Source organism: Synchytrium microbalum, assembly GCF_006535985.1.
Source record: "Synchytrium microbalum strain JEL517 chromosome Unknown SmJEL517_scf0005, whole genome shotgun sequence".
NCBI classification, from domain to species: domain Eukaryota; kingdom Fungi; phylum Chytridiomycota; class Chytridiomycetes; order Synchytriales; family Synchytriaceae; genus Synchytrium; species Synchytrium microbalum.
The window spans coordinates 877,795-894,446 of NW_022158354.1; the positions used below are offsets into that span (position 1 = coordinate 877,795).

Consider the following 16,652-nt stretch of genomic DNA (forward strand, 5'->3'; position numbering starts at 1 on the left):
CAGAGTATACTGGGAGAGCACTGACAAAATGTTTCAAGCATTGTAGGGCATCAAGGGCCGTGCACAGACAGCCCTTGAACCAATGCGAGAGGTGTCAACGTCCATCCTTGTCCGTAGGAACTCGTGAAGTGCTGGCGCATCTGTTATGAAATTATAGGTTAGACATTCGAAAAATGGTCGATTAATTCAATTACTAGGTGGATTCATTTCACATTCCTCCTCCCTCCCACCACCTCGTTCGTCATAAAACAACAACCCAGACATTGAATGTTTGATGACTTACGATTATGCAGTCCATCCTTTAAATCACTCAAAGCAGAATGGCACTAGCCAATACACTCCATTTATAGGCCGAGTTCCCAGGGTTGATTTGTTGCATTAGATGGTCAACAATTGCAGGGACAGCATTTATCATTCTCCAATGGGCATTTGATGAGATTTGAATATAATTGCGTAGACTGCCCTCACGGTACAGCTAGCCATTCAAATCTAGATGACGATGATGCGATGTAGCTCTGGCTGAATGTCCGTTGAGTGATTACCTCAGCCCAGAGTCTCCACCATGGTAAATGTTGTTGACAGGAAAAGCAGCAGGAGGAAAGGCCTAGAGGCCAGCCTAGAGGTCGTTTTGACATAAGGCACGTACGCTCAAATAATATATTATAAAGCGATATTTACATCATTATTGAATGAGCATCAATAAATCACGTAGCTCTTGTAAGAGGGTCAAACGCTTCGCAGTGGATTTCGCGATCGCCATTCGCGCTTGATGTCCTTGTTGCGACTTGGCCGACTTGGTATCGTGAACGGATAACTGAGATTAAAATTATGGTGATCGTTTACTGCTTTCAGTTGCATCACCTGGCTCCTGCAAGACGATCAAACGTTTCGCGTAGAATGATGTTGCAGCTCATTAATCACAGACAACCCAAGTCGATCGGGAAGACATTTCATGCTCAGTATCGGTCCATTAATGATTTGATCTCATAATATGGTGTTGAAACGGGTCTTGAAGTTGCTTGAAATTATCCTGGATGATTCAACTTCCGTTTGCAATCGAACCCAGAGCTCACAAGCGAAGCGAGGAAGTCAACTAAGCTAACCGCAACCGGATTGCTTTATATCTTGACATAAGAGCTTGCGGATTTCAGGCATTTGAACTCCCAGAAAGGCTGAAAAGTTTGTTATAACGATTGTGTCTTAAACGACAATGCCGATTGTAAAGGTTGGTAAGAAGAGACATGGTCCAAACGATCCAGGAGTCACCATCTCTTACGAGGTATGAATGAATACTGGCATACTATTACGATGTTCTGCTCTCATGAGTTGTAAACCTAACATCTTCTTTAAACTTTCAGCTTCAAGGCAACGGTCCGATTAAAGTTATGTTGGTAATGGGACTTTCCGGCACAGGAGCCATGTGGGCGGTCGCTACGGAAAGGCTGCTGGAACTATCCTCCGACTACGAGATCTGTACTTTTGATAATAGGGGAGTCGGGGATTCTGATCATACAGGCTCCTGGGATCTGAAAGATGCAGCTCTTGATGCTATTGAGCTACTCAGACATCTCGGTTGGACGACCGATGTTCGGTTATGTGGATGGTAGTTGTTCGAATTTAGCTCCGCAAAGTGATGAGAATCTCACTCACGTCTAATTGTCAGGTCTATGGGCGGAATGATCGCAATGCAGATGCTTGATTATGCTGCCGTGCAGAATGATCGGACGCTCTTCAAGAACTGTGTCTTGCTATCCACTTCCCGTGGTGGTTTTGCATTCCTCCCATGGTCGACGCTCACGTATCTGTTGTCAGAAGGACCAAACTACACCGGAGAAGAAAAACATATAAGAATCACTCTTAGACTCAACTGTAATCAAAAGTGGTTAGATGCGCCACTGGATGGAAGTGGGAAGTTCGCTGAAGGCTGCAAAACCAACAGGGAGTGGGTCACGAATGTAAGCCTGACAGTGAATGACACTGACATTTATAATCTCTCTAACACCGCTTTCATAGGCCGTCAAAGCAGAAGTACATGGCAAGCAGGCGGTTCGGTCCCAAGAAGGGAGTGCTGGTCAGATTGCTGCAATCATGAAGAGCAAAATAAAGCGGAAGGCATTTGAACGCATCAAGGGGCTGGGTATTCCTATCAAAAGTACGTTGGATTGGTATATGTTTCTGATCGACTCTCAGGCATGTTTCAGCATACCGATGTTTCATACCAACTCTCTTTCAAATTCAAACAGTAATGGTCGGAACAGAAGATGCACTCCTGCCAGATAAGAACTCTCGCTTTTTGGCAAAGGTACTGGGTACCGAGCTCAAAGTGTTTGAAGGAGCTGGCCATGCTCTCATATTTGAGAAGAGGGAAGAATGTGTGTCGACGATACACGAGACATTCATGAAGGCTTGATCAGCTCTCTTGGAGAGTAGATATTGCATTCATAGTTTTAAAGTGGTTTGGTGTAGTCTATAAGAATTCCTCAGGCGCTACAACTTAATTGTTAATGATGTGTATCATCAATAAGTGAAATAAGTTCAAGTGCCGCAAATCTTTGAGTGCAGCAACCGTGAGTTCTGAATTCAGTATTGTCATTTACTCCTGTATTTATATGTCCAGTTTCTGCTTCAGTTACTGATTCAGCGTTCAGTTTCGAGTCGGTTGACACCTCCACATTTGAGGTTCAGCCCCGTCAGCAGCACAAGCAACCTCAATCAAAGAGAGAAGGCACCAAACCATTAGAATCTAATAGATCCAAACTCCAGTCATGACTGTCAAAAAGTCCATTACTATGGAGCAATCGACGGCAGACGACTTGAAGAAAGCATTGACGACTACAACTGAAGTTGATTTGGACAGCACAATCAAGATCCTAGACAAGGCTGCCACCTCTGAAGCTGCTAAGAAACTAGTGAATCCACTCGTTTTGTATTCACTGGCTCATAAAAAGGCCAGAAACTCGCTGGTAAAACGCAAATCAAACGACACATGCTTTTCACGTAAACCCAAACTTGAGCTGACATTTTTCTGTTTGATGTAGACGTATCGTGCTGTTTTGGCTGTTAGCCGCAGATTGAATGCCGTCAAAGACGCTTTGGTCCAATCTGTTGAACCAAACGGGAGCTTGTAAGTTTCTGGTGTTGCGGTTGTGTCTGGCATCTTACTCACCACTTCAAATCTATCTCAACAGAGAGCCTCTGATCCAGCTGCTAAATGTCTCCTCGATGCATGGAATCCTGCTCGCCTATCTTCCCGAATCTCCTCTTGGTCATAAGCTTCGAACTAATATCTACGCTGTGGACATGTTTGGTAAGATTCTAAACTCGATTATAATTCTCAACCGAAATCGAGGATGCTGCCTGAGAGCGTAGCCGGAGCCAAATAGCACCCTCATCTCATGCTAAGATGATCCGCCACGTCAGTTTTAACTAAACTCTAAATCTACTAGTTACATCGCTGCTCGTAACTGGTACAACCTCCCTCATGAGTGTCAGTGGTAGCGTGCTACGGTCGCTGTTCTCCCCCACTCAGTCTCAAACGGATTCAGTTTCTGTCAAGGTTGAATACTATCGTAAGTTCAACTCTCTTCTCGTATGCGCCATCGAGTCCATATATCTCACACTGCAATATTCCTGTTTCAAAGGTATGGATGCCTACGGTGAACAGATGGTAAACTTACATTACAAAGCACTATCGTGGCTAATATCTCGAGCCTCGCAAAATCAAACTGGAGGCGACTTCCGAATGGTACCATTTGAAGAAGACGGATACAATTACGACGCCACCGAAGAAGATGATGCGGGTCCTCCCTTCAATATTCTCCCGCGTGGGGATGGTGTATTGAATGTAGAAAATGACGGATTCAAATTTTCAGTGTATTTTGATCATTCTGGTGATAGTGGTGAGGGCAAGAAGGACGATAATAGAGGATGGAGCTCTTCAAGGGCTGTTACCAGTGAACCACCTATAATTATACAGCGAGTGGATTCTGGCCCGACTGATATTTCCTGGATGCATGCATGGTATGGTACAATAGTTAAAGGGTGGCAGATTCACAATTCGAGCCTAACGCTGATGCTTTTAGGTTGGTTGGTGTTACTAAGAGCTATTTGAAGGAAGAGACCAAGAATAAAGTTAGAGCTAGATGGGAGATGAGAGAGACGTACGTTCATAGAATGTTTTCAGGATATTTTTGCTGCTTCAATCATGCTGTGCTTTTGCTAATGAGCCTTCTTGTCATTCAGGTATTGGGCTAGAATACATAGTTTGCATTCGAATCGAGGTTTGGCCTCTGTTGCATTAGATCAGCCTCAAGAAGAATTACTAAAGCGTGATCTCGATACCTTCTTGGCTGATCGTGATTTTTACGCTCGAATTGGTTTGCCTTATCGACGTGGCTACCTGTTTTCCGGAAAGGTAATATTTTCGAGTTATTTGAACTCTAAATTTACTGTAATACTGACTAGCCGTTGTCAATCGTTAGCCTGGTACAGGAAAGACCTCATTGATCAACGCCCTGTCTGCAACATTTGACCGAGATCTGTACTATATAAATCTCAAAGACGTCAAGGATGACAATGCTTTACAATCGTGCTTCTCAACGGTTCCCAAAAACTCAATCATCGTATTCGAGGTAAGCAAAATAATCTCATCTTTCCCAGCTTGTCATTCCTAATATCACCCAACCGTTCTACTAGGATATCGATGCTCAGTCGCCCATAGTACATACTCGAGACAAGAGAGCTGGTTTCCTCCGTCAAGCCAAGCAAGAGAAGAGGCTAGCTGCTTTGACATCAAAGAATACAGCCGCCGACAGTGATTCTGATAATAATAACGACCGAGCGTTCTCAGATGACTCAGATTCCGAAAGTGGAATAGGCAATCTCGGAATGTTTGGACCACCAAAAGCACCTGGATTCGGTGGTAAACTCGCAGAATTATTGTCTTCAATATCACTATCTACATTGTTAAACTGTCTGGATGGGTATGCTATGCATGAAGGTGTGTGAATGGCCTGTGTGCTGTTATTCGAGTATAGGAAACTCATTTTCTCTTTACAAACAACCAAAAAGGTACCATCATCATTATGACCTCAAATCACCCAGAAGTATTGGATCCTGCCTTGATTCGACCTGGCCGTATAGACACGCATCTGGAACTTGGCTACTGTACGCATTACCAACTTCAACATATGTACCAATCAGTCCTTGATGACGAAGAAGCCAAACTATCCGATATAACAGCCATACCGCCAAGAGTGATACCGCCTTGTGAGGCATTACGGATTATGGTCTTGTGGCGATCTGATCCAGAAAAGATTGCTCCGAAGCTCAAGGAACGAGCATACCAGCTCTTGAATGGAGCTGAAGCTGACGTTCCAGATGCTGGATTGGAAGTGCCTGTTGAAATAGTCATACCGAAGAAGCTAAAGAAGGCTGCTAATGAAGACGACTCTACTGAAACTGAAGCTGTAGACGCTGCTGTAGATGGTAGTATAAATGACAAGGAGGGTGCTGTTGATGGTGTAAGTGAAGCCAAGAGTGTAGATGAGGATGAGTCTTCCGAGGAGACTGCGAAAGATTCATCGTCAGATACTAGTGTACCAGAAAAGATGTCGGATTCAGGTGTATTGTTAGATAAGCAGCAGCAGCAGCTTGGCGTTCAAGTTGTTTAGAAGTTGTTATAAAACTTATATAGACTACAGAAGAATATATGTGACGTGTTGAAGTGTTGTAAAAGGCGTTTCAATCACCTGTTTGACATCATAATTCTTGACTGGATAACAGGAGAAATAAATGCGACGCGTTGAAGGTGAGATATGGCTGTTTGACACGATTATTTTGATTTGAAACCTCACTTCACTTTCTTGTGAGGTTTTTTTTCCTCCTCGCTTATAATCACGTTTTCTGATTCCAACAACTCTGACAAGAATAAGCATGCTTAACGACATCCCGACAGAACTAGTACTCAAGATATGTACTTATCTACCTCTGGACACCAACTTCTACTTGGCTGGGTATGTATTTTTTTCGCTCCTCGAAGTCTAATTGATTTTGCTCGTGTCAAGAGGACGAGACGTTGGGTTGATTTTCACCCTTTGAAGCGGGGAAACTGTCAGAATGACGAGTAAAGTGACGCCTGTGTGCTCTTCATGAGGCTTTCTTCGTTTTTTACTGTACCGAACGTCGGAGTGGAGGTGCTTGAAAAAGACATATCAAACAAAATCAAGTTTCATCTTCAGCACAACGACGCTTGTGCTAACAAGCTGAATTGGCAATTATGGAGCTATTTAAAATCTCAAAGGAACTGTACAAGCGAAGAGAATCGACATTGGGTTTGCATCAAAACATCTCCACTAATCACGCCTTAACGAATACCAGGACATGTCGCTCATTGAAGATCATTGCTCGCGACCCAATCTTGTACAAACTACTCGTAATCCCCAAGCTCCATCCTCACAAGCTCCTCGATCTCCTCAGCTTATTGACGAAATGGAATATTCCACTGCGACTACTCCATATTCAGCAAACGGATCCAAAATACAAAACACGTCACCATCATCAACGTGGGCTCGATCTCGAAGAAGCAGCTGCCATCACTACTGCCACCGCTGCACCAGGAGCACAGTCAACCTTGGACTCAAAGTATCTTTTGAATAGGTAAGAAGACGAGACATCGATCGCTTCATTGTCGAATCAAAGCATCAATTCATTGACATCCTTCCAAAACCAGAATCATATCGTTTTTAGAATCTTGTGACGTCGGCATCCTCGCCTCCCTCATCATCGAACCGTGCGTTTGGATGGGTTGCAAGACCGAAGAGGTATTAAAGCTCTTCCGTCGCACACCTTGTCTCAAACGCCTCCACATCCCATCTCCAACTCTCTTTGCCGATAACTTTATTGTGCTCACCACTCATCTCCCCCTCATGGAACGCATCTCGGGCATCACGTACACACCAACACCTCGAGCCATACATGCTATAGGTACCAACTGGCTCAACTTGACTGCATTGGATGTCTCTGATGATCATGCTGGTTATGAGATCGCTCATGCTTTGGCATTGGTCTTTAGTAATTGTAAAAGCCTAGTCAACGTACGGATCTCCCAAGTCGTTCCTTGCACTGCAGGATGGGCTGCTATACTTAAGACTATGGAAAAAGCTGCCAATACTACGATATATGCTACTGATGAAGATGGTGATGTCATCATGCAGACGTGTAATAATAAAATCATGAAGACGTCGGCCACATCTACAATCTCGTCTTCTTCATCAACAATGACAAGTATGTATCAAATGCCCACTATGGCAGAATCAGTCACTCATCTGGAATTGAGCGTCATGTGTTACTGTCGTAATGCAGCACGTCTCTTGGATGTCACTACTTGCCATATATTGAAACGAATCTTTCCAAATGTGAATCGATTCGTATATCACTATGAAGGTGCTCTACGAGGAGTCGATGTTGAAGCTACTCGAAATGAATTGAATGAGTTTGCTAGGAAGTGGGTGGGTGATCATGGGATCGCTAAAATAGTTGTCTGAGGGAAACGTCCATAGTGAAAGCTGTATGTTGGTAGAGAAGTCTTTGGGTGTCGTTCATAAAATTTAGTAGTCCTCAGGAAGTATTATCTTTATTCGTCGTTTTTGTTGTTGCCCCTCTTATAACACGATCTCTACTTTAAAAAATCCTCATAAAACAAGCAGACGTAAAGAGAAGAGTTTGCTCAAATGTATGAACTGATCGAGAATATAGATTTAAACTATGCACAATATGTATTTTTTGCGACTATTTATGCGTGTGTCTGTTTGTGACGTGTTACGTTTGCTTATGACTCGTCTTCAAACGAGGAGGATCCGTATGCCACTTCAACGTGCATATCGGCAATCCTTTGTAACAGTCGTTGCCTTTCCAGTGACGGCAACCAAGCGAAAAGCAGCAATTCAGCAGGCCGCCATACGGCCACCCTTTAAAAACACAATCCTTTAGAAAGCCATCAACAAAACGATCACCAATCAAAAAACAAACTCACCACCCAACAATGACCAACGCCTGAGATGCCACATCACTCCAAGAGGAGAACACACTCGACCCATCAGATCCAGATTGCACCACAAGTCTCGAAAGAAACAGACATGCAGTCAATATGATGAGTCCTGTGACAAGAGCAAATATACCACTCCATCTCGTTCTGCGTACTTCGTTGCCAGATCGTTTCGACGAAATGACAAAATTGGCTTTTATCTGTCTCCTTAGATCTGATGAGGCTAGACGAAGCAGTTCTGTTGCGTTTGAGCCCTCAGTCCACGTGTTGATTTCGACTTGGTTGCTGGCGCCACCGGTGATGCGATCTAGGTATGCTGGATTGTTTATGGGGAGTTCTTGGAGTGTTATGCGTAGAGCGAATGAGGATGGGACGTGGGCTCGCCATTTTGAGAGCATTATTGATTCGGCCTCTACAACAAGAAATCAAAAGAGTTTCAGTCACGAGAATGGATGTAATTACGTGATATGAATATGATCTGAGCTAGTTACCAGTTTCCAAAAAGGCTAGAAACGTCCCATCAAGTTGTCCTTTTCTAAATGGAGTCTGATCTGTTGTCTGTTTGAACAAAGGAAATAGAGAGATATCAGTCTAAATATTCTAGATAACCAACAATTCCATAAATCACGTCTACATTACATCAAACAGCTGCATGATATTCGATATATCAATCGTAATCCAATTATGCGGTTTCTTCTGTTTTGCAACTCCAGATAGACCCAATGGAACCACCACTCCACCTTTAATTCGATTCATCATTCCAAATCCTGGCATGCCCTTCCTTTTCGATGCAGATGGAATGCTATCGTCGTTATCCGGCGACGCAAATTGGGAATCAATGGAATCTGATGAGTGTCTGTTGGAATTCAGTCGCGTCGATAAGGGAAGGAATGTATGCTCTTGAAGACTTGATGACTTTTGTTTTGGCATTATTTGGGGATTGGTGTGTGTTGTTTGTCGGTTGTGTTTGCCAGGTACATCTGAGAACTGTGCATTTCCGATTTCGATGCCCGTGATTCACGGTTTGAAGGATTTTTAGATGGTTGGTCTATATTTTGGGGATAAGAAATTGGACTACGATGATACCCCCACAAACTACTACCAACATTTGAAACAGCAACACTGGAATTATCAAAATCTTATACGAGTTATGATGACGACGCCGCAGCCTCTCTAAACTCAGCATAGTTTCACACGGTTGACAATCTTGCCAGCCCATTGATTGAAATCCATCGCAGCGTCAGCTACAAGTGGAATCGTGTGAGTCAATCCAGCCTCAGATGGTGGATTCTCAGCTGCTCCTTTTCCAAAGTCAGCAAAGTAGGCCGAATAATGTGGTGCTTCTATATGCACCGTGACATTCTGCATGATTTCATTCATGTCGTAGTTGGCACAGTCACAGGCCAACACTGCCATATCTATCTGGTTGAATGTTGTTACTGCCTTGTTGAAGAGGTTGACAATTGATATGGCCTATGGAGGAAGCAGAATTTAGACCCTGTTCGAAGGTGGAAACCATTCAGACAAATTCGCTTCGGGATACAATACCTTTGATTTCAGTTGAGGGTCGTTGATACCACAATTGCTGAGATCTTCAGTCATGGCCACGAGGGAAGTTGTATCAGATACAAGACTATTCGACATGGTTAACATATTTGAAGTTGGAGCCTATGTGCAAATTTGTTAGTGTGCTGAGATCACTCAACACTCTTCTCGGTTTGTGATATGATACTCACTGCAACAATGCTCGCTGCACACAATACCACAGCCAAGATACTTGATTTCAGGAACATTAGTAGTAAATGAAATGGTTGCTCTCTTCGAATGAATGTTTTTGGGGAAGTTGATACGATGTAGACAGATATATTTTCAAGGCCTACAACTCTCTATGAATACGTCTTGTGTTGTTCTCCACATTACCGGATTTCTGACGTCGCAAGAGAATATTGAAATGCCGTGAACTAATAACAAATAAAGAATTCCTTATTCTCCAAATACCTCGGTGAATTTTTTGGGATTCGCATTTTATGACACCCAGCCGAGTTTATGGACAGCTAGACGCTTTTACCTTACAATCGATCTTGAGATTGTTTCTCTTAAATGTTAATTCCCATGTTATCCGCCTTCACTTCATTCCAAGCTTCACCATTCGCTAGCAACACACACACCCAGACAGAAGACCAAATACAGCTTGGATGCCTCGATCTCTAGCAATCCCGAAACTCTCAAGGACACCTCCAGACGGCCTCTTACAGACAATCTATGCTGGTGTCGAGATCGAATTGTCGTTTAGTCTGTCGTGGTGTGTCTACTTTTACGATGGGACATCTTGCAAGTCACTAAATCAAAGAGTCTTGCCTGAAAGTTACGTAAATAATCATAATTAACTCTGAAATAGGCATTGATTACTATGTTCGAGATGTCTCTGATAAACAGCACAGTTTAACATCAGGTGAATCGTGCGCTCGTGGAATGAGCAAGATACTGGAGCAGATTGAAGATGAGATTGTGCTTTGGATTTCAGAGTGGTCTGAGACGCATCAATATTCGGTGCAAGCGGCCGGTGTTGGTATTGCAGACAGGTGAGCAAAACACCCCAAAGGTTTCAGCTTGAATAGGTCACGCTTTTTATTGGACCTCTCAGCACGAATATTATAAACGAATAAAACGTTCGCTTAAATGCTTTGTCCGAACAGGAACTTGGTTCGAGTGCAAAACCACACGCCACCGTCTCTCGAGGAAGGCAGTTTGACACACAATTCACATCAGACTGACAGTACAATCCATGACTTTCCGAAGCCAACTATTCGTCTTGTACAACTCGATTCAAATCCACCAGAAGTCTTGAATTCTCGACTACCAGCCAAGTTGTGGTTCAACTTGGATATTTTACCAGTCTTGTGCTGTACTTATGGACCAGGAATTGAAGAGAGAGCATGCTCTGCAGCACGTAAATGTCTCAGTTTCTTTGGCCCTATTGCTGGTGCTAATGTGCCAAGATTGTGTTGACTTCAACTTATGTTGTATAGAATCGCATTTGTCATGAACAAACTGGACGTCAGGCTGATTTCAGCAACCGCCCATACATTGTACAGATATGCCGGTTTGATCCCTCAAAAGGTACAACCTTATCCAGCTGTAGCTTTATTTTTCTCTGGTGGGGTCAAAGAGCTGAAATTGCTGATGTAGGAATACCGGACCTCATCGAAATCTATGGCTTGTTGCGTGCTCGTATCCAACAACACCATCCAGCGTGGTCTAAATCCAAGATTCCGCAACTCGTCATTAGTGGCCATGGAAGTGTAGATGATCCTGATGGCAGCGTGGTATGTAATAGCATGTGGTACACCTATCGTAGCTTTCTATGGCTCACCTTCATTTCTTGATTCTTAGATATTTGAGCAAGTCATGGAGTTGGTCGAGTCTTCTCGATTCTCAACCATTCAGGATGATATTCTCGTTGCTCGAGTTCCAAGCTCGGACCAATTGCTTAATACATTACTGTCCGGATCCATGTTTGCTTGTCAGATGTCCACTAGTGAAGGTACATTAAGAACTATCCTTTTTGATCAGCTCAGTGCTGGTCCTGATCATATCTTTCTATATAGGATTTGAGATCAAAGTCACTGAAGCCTTGTCAATGGGCAAGCCTGTTGTAGCATGTAGGCTCAGGCTTTCCCAATCACCTTTCTGCTGCAGAATTACCAAACAATACAATAAATTTAGATGCATCAGGTGGTATTCCTACTCAGATCTGGGATGGTGTGACTGGTGAGGCCCACCACAACCGTTTTGTGTCCCTCCACTGCTTTGGCTAATTTTTGTGCCTATAGGTTCTCTGGTTGAGACTGGCAATAAGGAAGATGCTGCTGATCGATTCTACTCGCTCGTTACTGATTCTACACTACGAGAAAGGATGGCTGATGCCTGTAGAAGGTGCCAATTCGACGATTACTTTACGGTATGTGCTTCAAGGCAATTCATTGCTTTTTGATTCTAGAGCAAATGTAGACTTGGCCTCCTCTTGACCACATAGGCTACGAATGCAATCTGCTGGCTCGTCCTCTGCAGTGCCATTTATGATGGTATACTAGGAAGTCATTCCATACAGGTGAAGGCTGTCGCCTCTACTCCACTCGGCAGCTCAATGACAGAAGGTCAATCTTCAAGTGACTTGAGGGTTCAAGATGAACTTGGAAGTGATTGGGAAGCTTGGAGAATGAAGACACGCCGCAAGTACAGTGGTGGAATGACTTGGGTGAAGGATTTGTGGAGCTTGTACCTGTCATGAAATCTCTAGGGTTGCTCACATATGTAAAATAAACTGAAAACATACACATTTGTAAATTTGTTACTCAACTACTACTGCTGTACTATTTTGCAAAACTTGTAACAGGTGCGGAAATTTAAAGGTGGAAACGAAAATTTGCAACAGGTGCAAATATGGTACAGTAGTATACAGGTCTAGATGAGGAGATATGAGTGTTAGATACATTCAAAGACGATTAACACTGTCAGATAATGGATGACTTACACGCCTCTCAGTAGGCAAGAGCTTTGACAAGGGCACCAAATGAACCAAGAAAATTACCACATCCTCAATCCAAATAGCCGTTGCTCGTCGTCTCTAGGAGCAACGTACAATGCGTGTTGGTGTTTGGATTCAGAAGAACAAGCAATACCACAAGATTAGTAACGTACTTCCATCACTCAAGCAGAATGCTACAACCAGCATGAGTGCATCTGATCCCTTCCTTCCACCCGTAATGTGAATGAGTGTTAATGTCTGACCGCAATCGATAACACAAGATTTACGACATACACCACAACTCCAGCAGAATGTTATCATTAGCAACACCACCTCCTCATCATCTCCCCCGTCTTCTCCTCCTTCCTAGCCCATAAACCCACATACAACGATCGTGATGGCCAACCCCTTATAAAATAACCACCCTTTTGAAGTCCCTTTCAAACTAATCTTCACTGTCAGCTTCGATAAGCTCACTCATGTCCCCAGCTTCGAATGATGTCTCACAGTCCTTCGAGAAATGGAAATGTGTAGTGTGAGTGTCAAAAATAACAATTTGAATTGAAATGAAAAGGCTGATCATACCTTGAGAGCACCAGTGCAATCGTTGGTCTCTTGCTAAGGATGGAATCAGCTGATGAGACCTTATGAGACCTTCTCCGAATAGCAAAGTTAAACCAAATGGAACGCCACATCAAAAGCGTAAACAAAAACGAAAGTTGTGTCGTTGCAGAACGAAGCCCTTTTTCCTCCTCTTTAAAAACGAAATGTTTGTATTTCATTGATGCAGTTACACCAGGTATAAAGTATGTTCAAGACCACGAAACGAACATGTGTTCATGACTGAGCGGCTCCTTCATCGTCCGAGTCCTAGGATCCGACCCAAAAAAAAGTTCAGTAAAGCAAGTAATGAATGCTTATGTGCCACGACCTTCATTTTACACACCGCTGTGAACATCCAGTCTGCTTGTACCAGAATAGTCTCAACAATCTGATTATGGAAACTCATATTCATCATATTCATCATGGCAGTCTGGCCATCTTCCGGTGCTCGTATAAGTGTTGGTCTAAAAATAAAAGAGGCATGATGAGCGACCAAAAAAACTTTTCGGATAATACACCAGTATACCCAAAGACAATGGCCAGATTCGGAGGCTCCATCTTGTTGATTTCTCCTTCTGCTGCCACCCTAAATAAAGCAGAATGTGCATCATTAGAGAAGTCCAAACCATGCAGCATATTCAATAACCCCAAAACGCTTACTTTTGTAAATGCTGAATGAGGTATTGGAATGTTTCAAAATTGCATTTTGGGAGTGAATGAATCAATGCCTTGATTTGCATCAACCGTTCATTGTAATCGGATATTTCTAGGCGAGATTGCGAAAGAAATGTTGGCAAAAATAGGATGACAACATATAGTCAATGTTGAGCATTAGAACGAAGACAGGCAAGACATACTTGCAGCTTCGATAAACTCTTCATAGAATTCAAATGGTACTAATGGATTCTGTAACTCTCGAAAGTATACTAACAGGGTTGGAAAGGAGGTTCAATAGGCGTAAAATGAAGGGAAAAAAGCACGAAACACGCCTAATGTGCACTCACACTTCAACACAGCTGCCACGACGTTGATATCGGGTTCATCCTCAAACCGAACAGCTTCCTCTAATAGTAATCCAAAAACACAAGTCAATAGTTATTCCAGCAACAAGACAACATAGCAGACTATAATCGAGATGAATAACTCACGGGAATTGAACATTATCCGTATTTTCTGAATGGTTGAAGCATTTCCAGATAATCTGTAAATGCCTTGTGATTGTAATCCTCTCCGTTCCACCTCCTGTATACACGCTTCAACCACAGATGGATATGGTGAATTGTCTTTGGCTACTTGTTGAGACAGCGATCCACCGAATACAAGATCTATTTGTGGCGAATTTATTTGAGTTGGATGTATGTTTTAGCAATTCTGCAAGATTTCTTTACCTTCCACAAGACTTGTCTTGCTCTTCTTGAGATCTTCTGATCCAGTCTAATACGAAAGATTGAGCAAAAAAGCATTAACTGGCAGCAGCCTAGGAATTACCCTGTTTCGTGAAAAGAAGCCACCTAATTTGGCTCTGACATTCGACTTGTCCGTGTCATCACTAGCTGAATCTACTCTCTTGGTCGCTGTAATTAAGGTAACGAGAATCAGTCGTTTTGGTATCAGTCTTCTTGAATTCAATGGAACGACACTCACGTTTGGGTTTGGTTTCTGGTTTTCGTTCTTCGGGTGCTGGAGCCTTGTAAGCGGGAGCTTGAGGTTTCTTTTGACGAGCCATCTGTTCCTTTTCGACAGTTGACATATCTTTACAAAACACTTTGGTCAAAGCTGAGTTTGAAGGGAAGAGAGAAAAAAGGTTGGAAAATGGGAACAAAACAAAAAAACTTGATTAGGAACTGGTGAATACCCGAGTCATACTACAAGGTAAGGCTCATTAGTACTTCTGATACCGCAATTCAACCTTAAAAGTCACTGCATACTCACTTCGTCCTCAGTACAAAACTCCTTTGCAGAATCCTTGATGGTTTGTATCCATTTGCTTGCCTCACTTTCATTCGATGGTAGCAGCAGCCATTGAGCACCACCTGTTATGCTTAGGGCGAAAGCATTCTTCTTTTTCGTTTGATCTTTGCCAGCAGATTCTATAGTAACCTCTACCAGAGGTATGATGTCTACCGGCGACACCTTTTCTGGTTTCTGGATTTTTAACGAAGGATAAAAGTGAGCGAAAAAACTTCAACAAGATTTAGCATATTCCATTTCTCGACTGGAACGCCCAGAAACATACCTTCTTGTTTGGTGGATCCTTGTACAAGACCAGCCATCCAATACACACAACACCCCAATATGTCCTCCAAGATTGCTGTGATCTTGGTTCTTTGCCCCCAACAACCTTTTTCAACTTCTTTCCCAGCCCTCCTTCTCGTCGAATCAATTCAGGTGGAATAGAATCAAATTGATCCTGTTTTCAAATAATAAATATTATAAGTGAACTGAATGTGATGGCTCTGGTTTCAAACCAGTCCAGTCAAAATGGGGTCCTTGTTTTGTCGCAACACAAAGTTCTCACCATCATGATTGACAATCCACTGATAGCAGGCTCAATATTCATATCAGTTTCCCAACCAAAGAAGGATGACCGTAGCGTATTCCTTGACTCTACACGTGCCAGGTTGTTGGAGGATGAGGAGTCCTAAGGGAAGCGTGTGATGATTTTTGTGTCAGTACACCTCATCTATATGGTGTTTTTTGTTCTCGAGCATGAACATATTTTCACGTACAGCTTCATATACTGCAGGACCTTCATCTAATATCTCGTTCTGAGGTGGTGCCTTCCATGTCGTTTCGCCAGTATTCACATTCCAATAATACGTGTCGCCGTTTGGACTCTTGACTTGTTTCCATACTGGTTCAGCACCCTAGGAGATTAAGGAATCTGAGTATTTGGTGATCGATAATCACAGAAGTAACAGACAGGTGAACCAACCGGTGGTGGATCGTCATCGTCAAAGGGATTGTCACCATCAATCCTTCCGTCTGGAGTCAGCTATTGTTAAGTCAAATCAGAATCGAGGTTCCTGTTTAGTAACAGTACGGCAATCTATTCATCAACGTAAATTTACCACGTCGGATTCTATAAACCAATGATGGTGAGTATACATGTTCACACAGCGGTAATCACCCCCATAAACACAAATACCAGGATCTACAGGGACGACTCTGTTTGCAGGGAAATAGCCCGCGACACCTTTGAATTTTCCTTCAAACCAATCGTCGTTGTGAGCTTCGATAAGCTCGATCATGTCACCAGCTTTGAAGGATATCTCATTGTCCTGTGCGAAATGGTTTTGAACATGTGAAGTGAGCGTGAGAAATAAGATGCAATTTTAAATTGAATACCAATCTACAGTGTACCTCTAGAGCATCATAGTCCCATTGTGCTCTGACCATTCTGACATTTGCCATGGCTGCCACAGACATGTCTTGATATTTGTAGGTGGCTGTTCGGTGTGAGTTCAGACCAATAGG

General features: G+C 43.0%; 4 protein-coding genes across 4 annotated transcripts; 2 read left to right on the top strand and 2 right to left on the bottom strand.

Moving 5' to 3' along the window:
• Nucleotides 1–2,765: 2,765 nt before the first annotated feature.
• SmJEL517_g01631 (uncharacterized protein) lies at nt 2,766–5,672 on the top strand (the record flags this gene model as incomplete). The annotated part of the gene is made up of 10 exons (XM_031167559.1): nt 2,766–2,963; nt 3,039–3,124; nt 3,189–3,307; nt 3,447–3,569; nt 3,642–4,020; nt 4,083–4,160; nt 4,243–4,414; nt 4,482–4,631; nt 4,696–4,999; nt 5,071–5,672. 10 exons carry the CDS (start codon nt 2,766–2,768, stop codon nt 5,670–5,672), a joined length of 2,211 nt encoding a protein of 736 aa, XP_031026636.1.
• A 262-nt stretch (nt 5,673–5,934) lies between these two features.
• SmJEL517_g01632 (uncharacterized protein) lies at nt 5,935–7,544 on the top strand (the record flags this gene model as incomplete). Its single annotated transcript, XM_031167560.1, has 3 exons — nt 5,935–6,014; nt 6,379–6,657; nt 6,731–7,544. The coding sequence occupies 3 exons, from the start codon at nt 5,935–5,937 to the stop codon at nt 7,542–7,544; spliced, it is 1,173 nt and encodes a 390-aa protein (XP_031026635.1).
• Nucleotides 7,545–7,828: 284 nt separating this feature from the next.
• On the bottom strand, nt 7,829–8,974 carry SmJEL517_g01633 (uncharacterized protein; the record flags this gene model as incomplete). The annotated part of the gene is made up of 4 exons (XM_031167561.1): nt 7,829–7,967; nt 8,033–8,456; nt 8,536–8,602; nt 8,684–8,974. 4 exons carry the CDS (start codon nt 8,972–8,974, stop codon nt 7,829–7,831), a joined length of 921 nt encoding a protein of 306 aa, XP_031026634.1.
• Nucleotides 8,975–13,409: 4,435 nt separating this feature from the next.
• SmJEL517_g01634 (uncharacterized protein) lies at nt 13,410–16,589 on the bottom strand (the record flags this gene model as incomplete). The annotated part of the gene is made up of 19 exons (XM_031167562.1): nt 13,410–13,442; nt 13,519–13,639; nt 13,702–13,761; nt 13,836–13,941; nt 14,033–14,101; nt 14,180–14,239; nt 14,324–14,500; nt 14,564–14,609; nt 14,664–14,749; nt 14,820–14,951; nt 15,031–15,040; nt 15,108–15,320; nt 15,412–15,585; nt 15,694–15,816; nt 15,905–16,042; nt 16,111–16,170; nt 16,247–16,257; nt 16,324–16,456; nt 16,539–16,589. 19 exons carry the CDS (start codon nt 16,587–16,589, stop codon nt 13,410–13,412), a joined length of 1,803 nt encoding a protein of 600 aa, XP_031026639.1.
• Nucleotides 16,590–16,652: the final 63 nt, after the last annotated feature.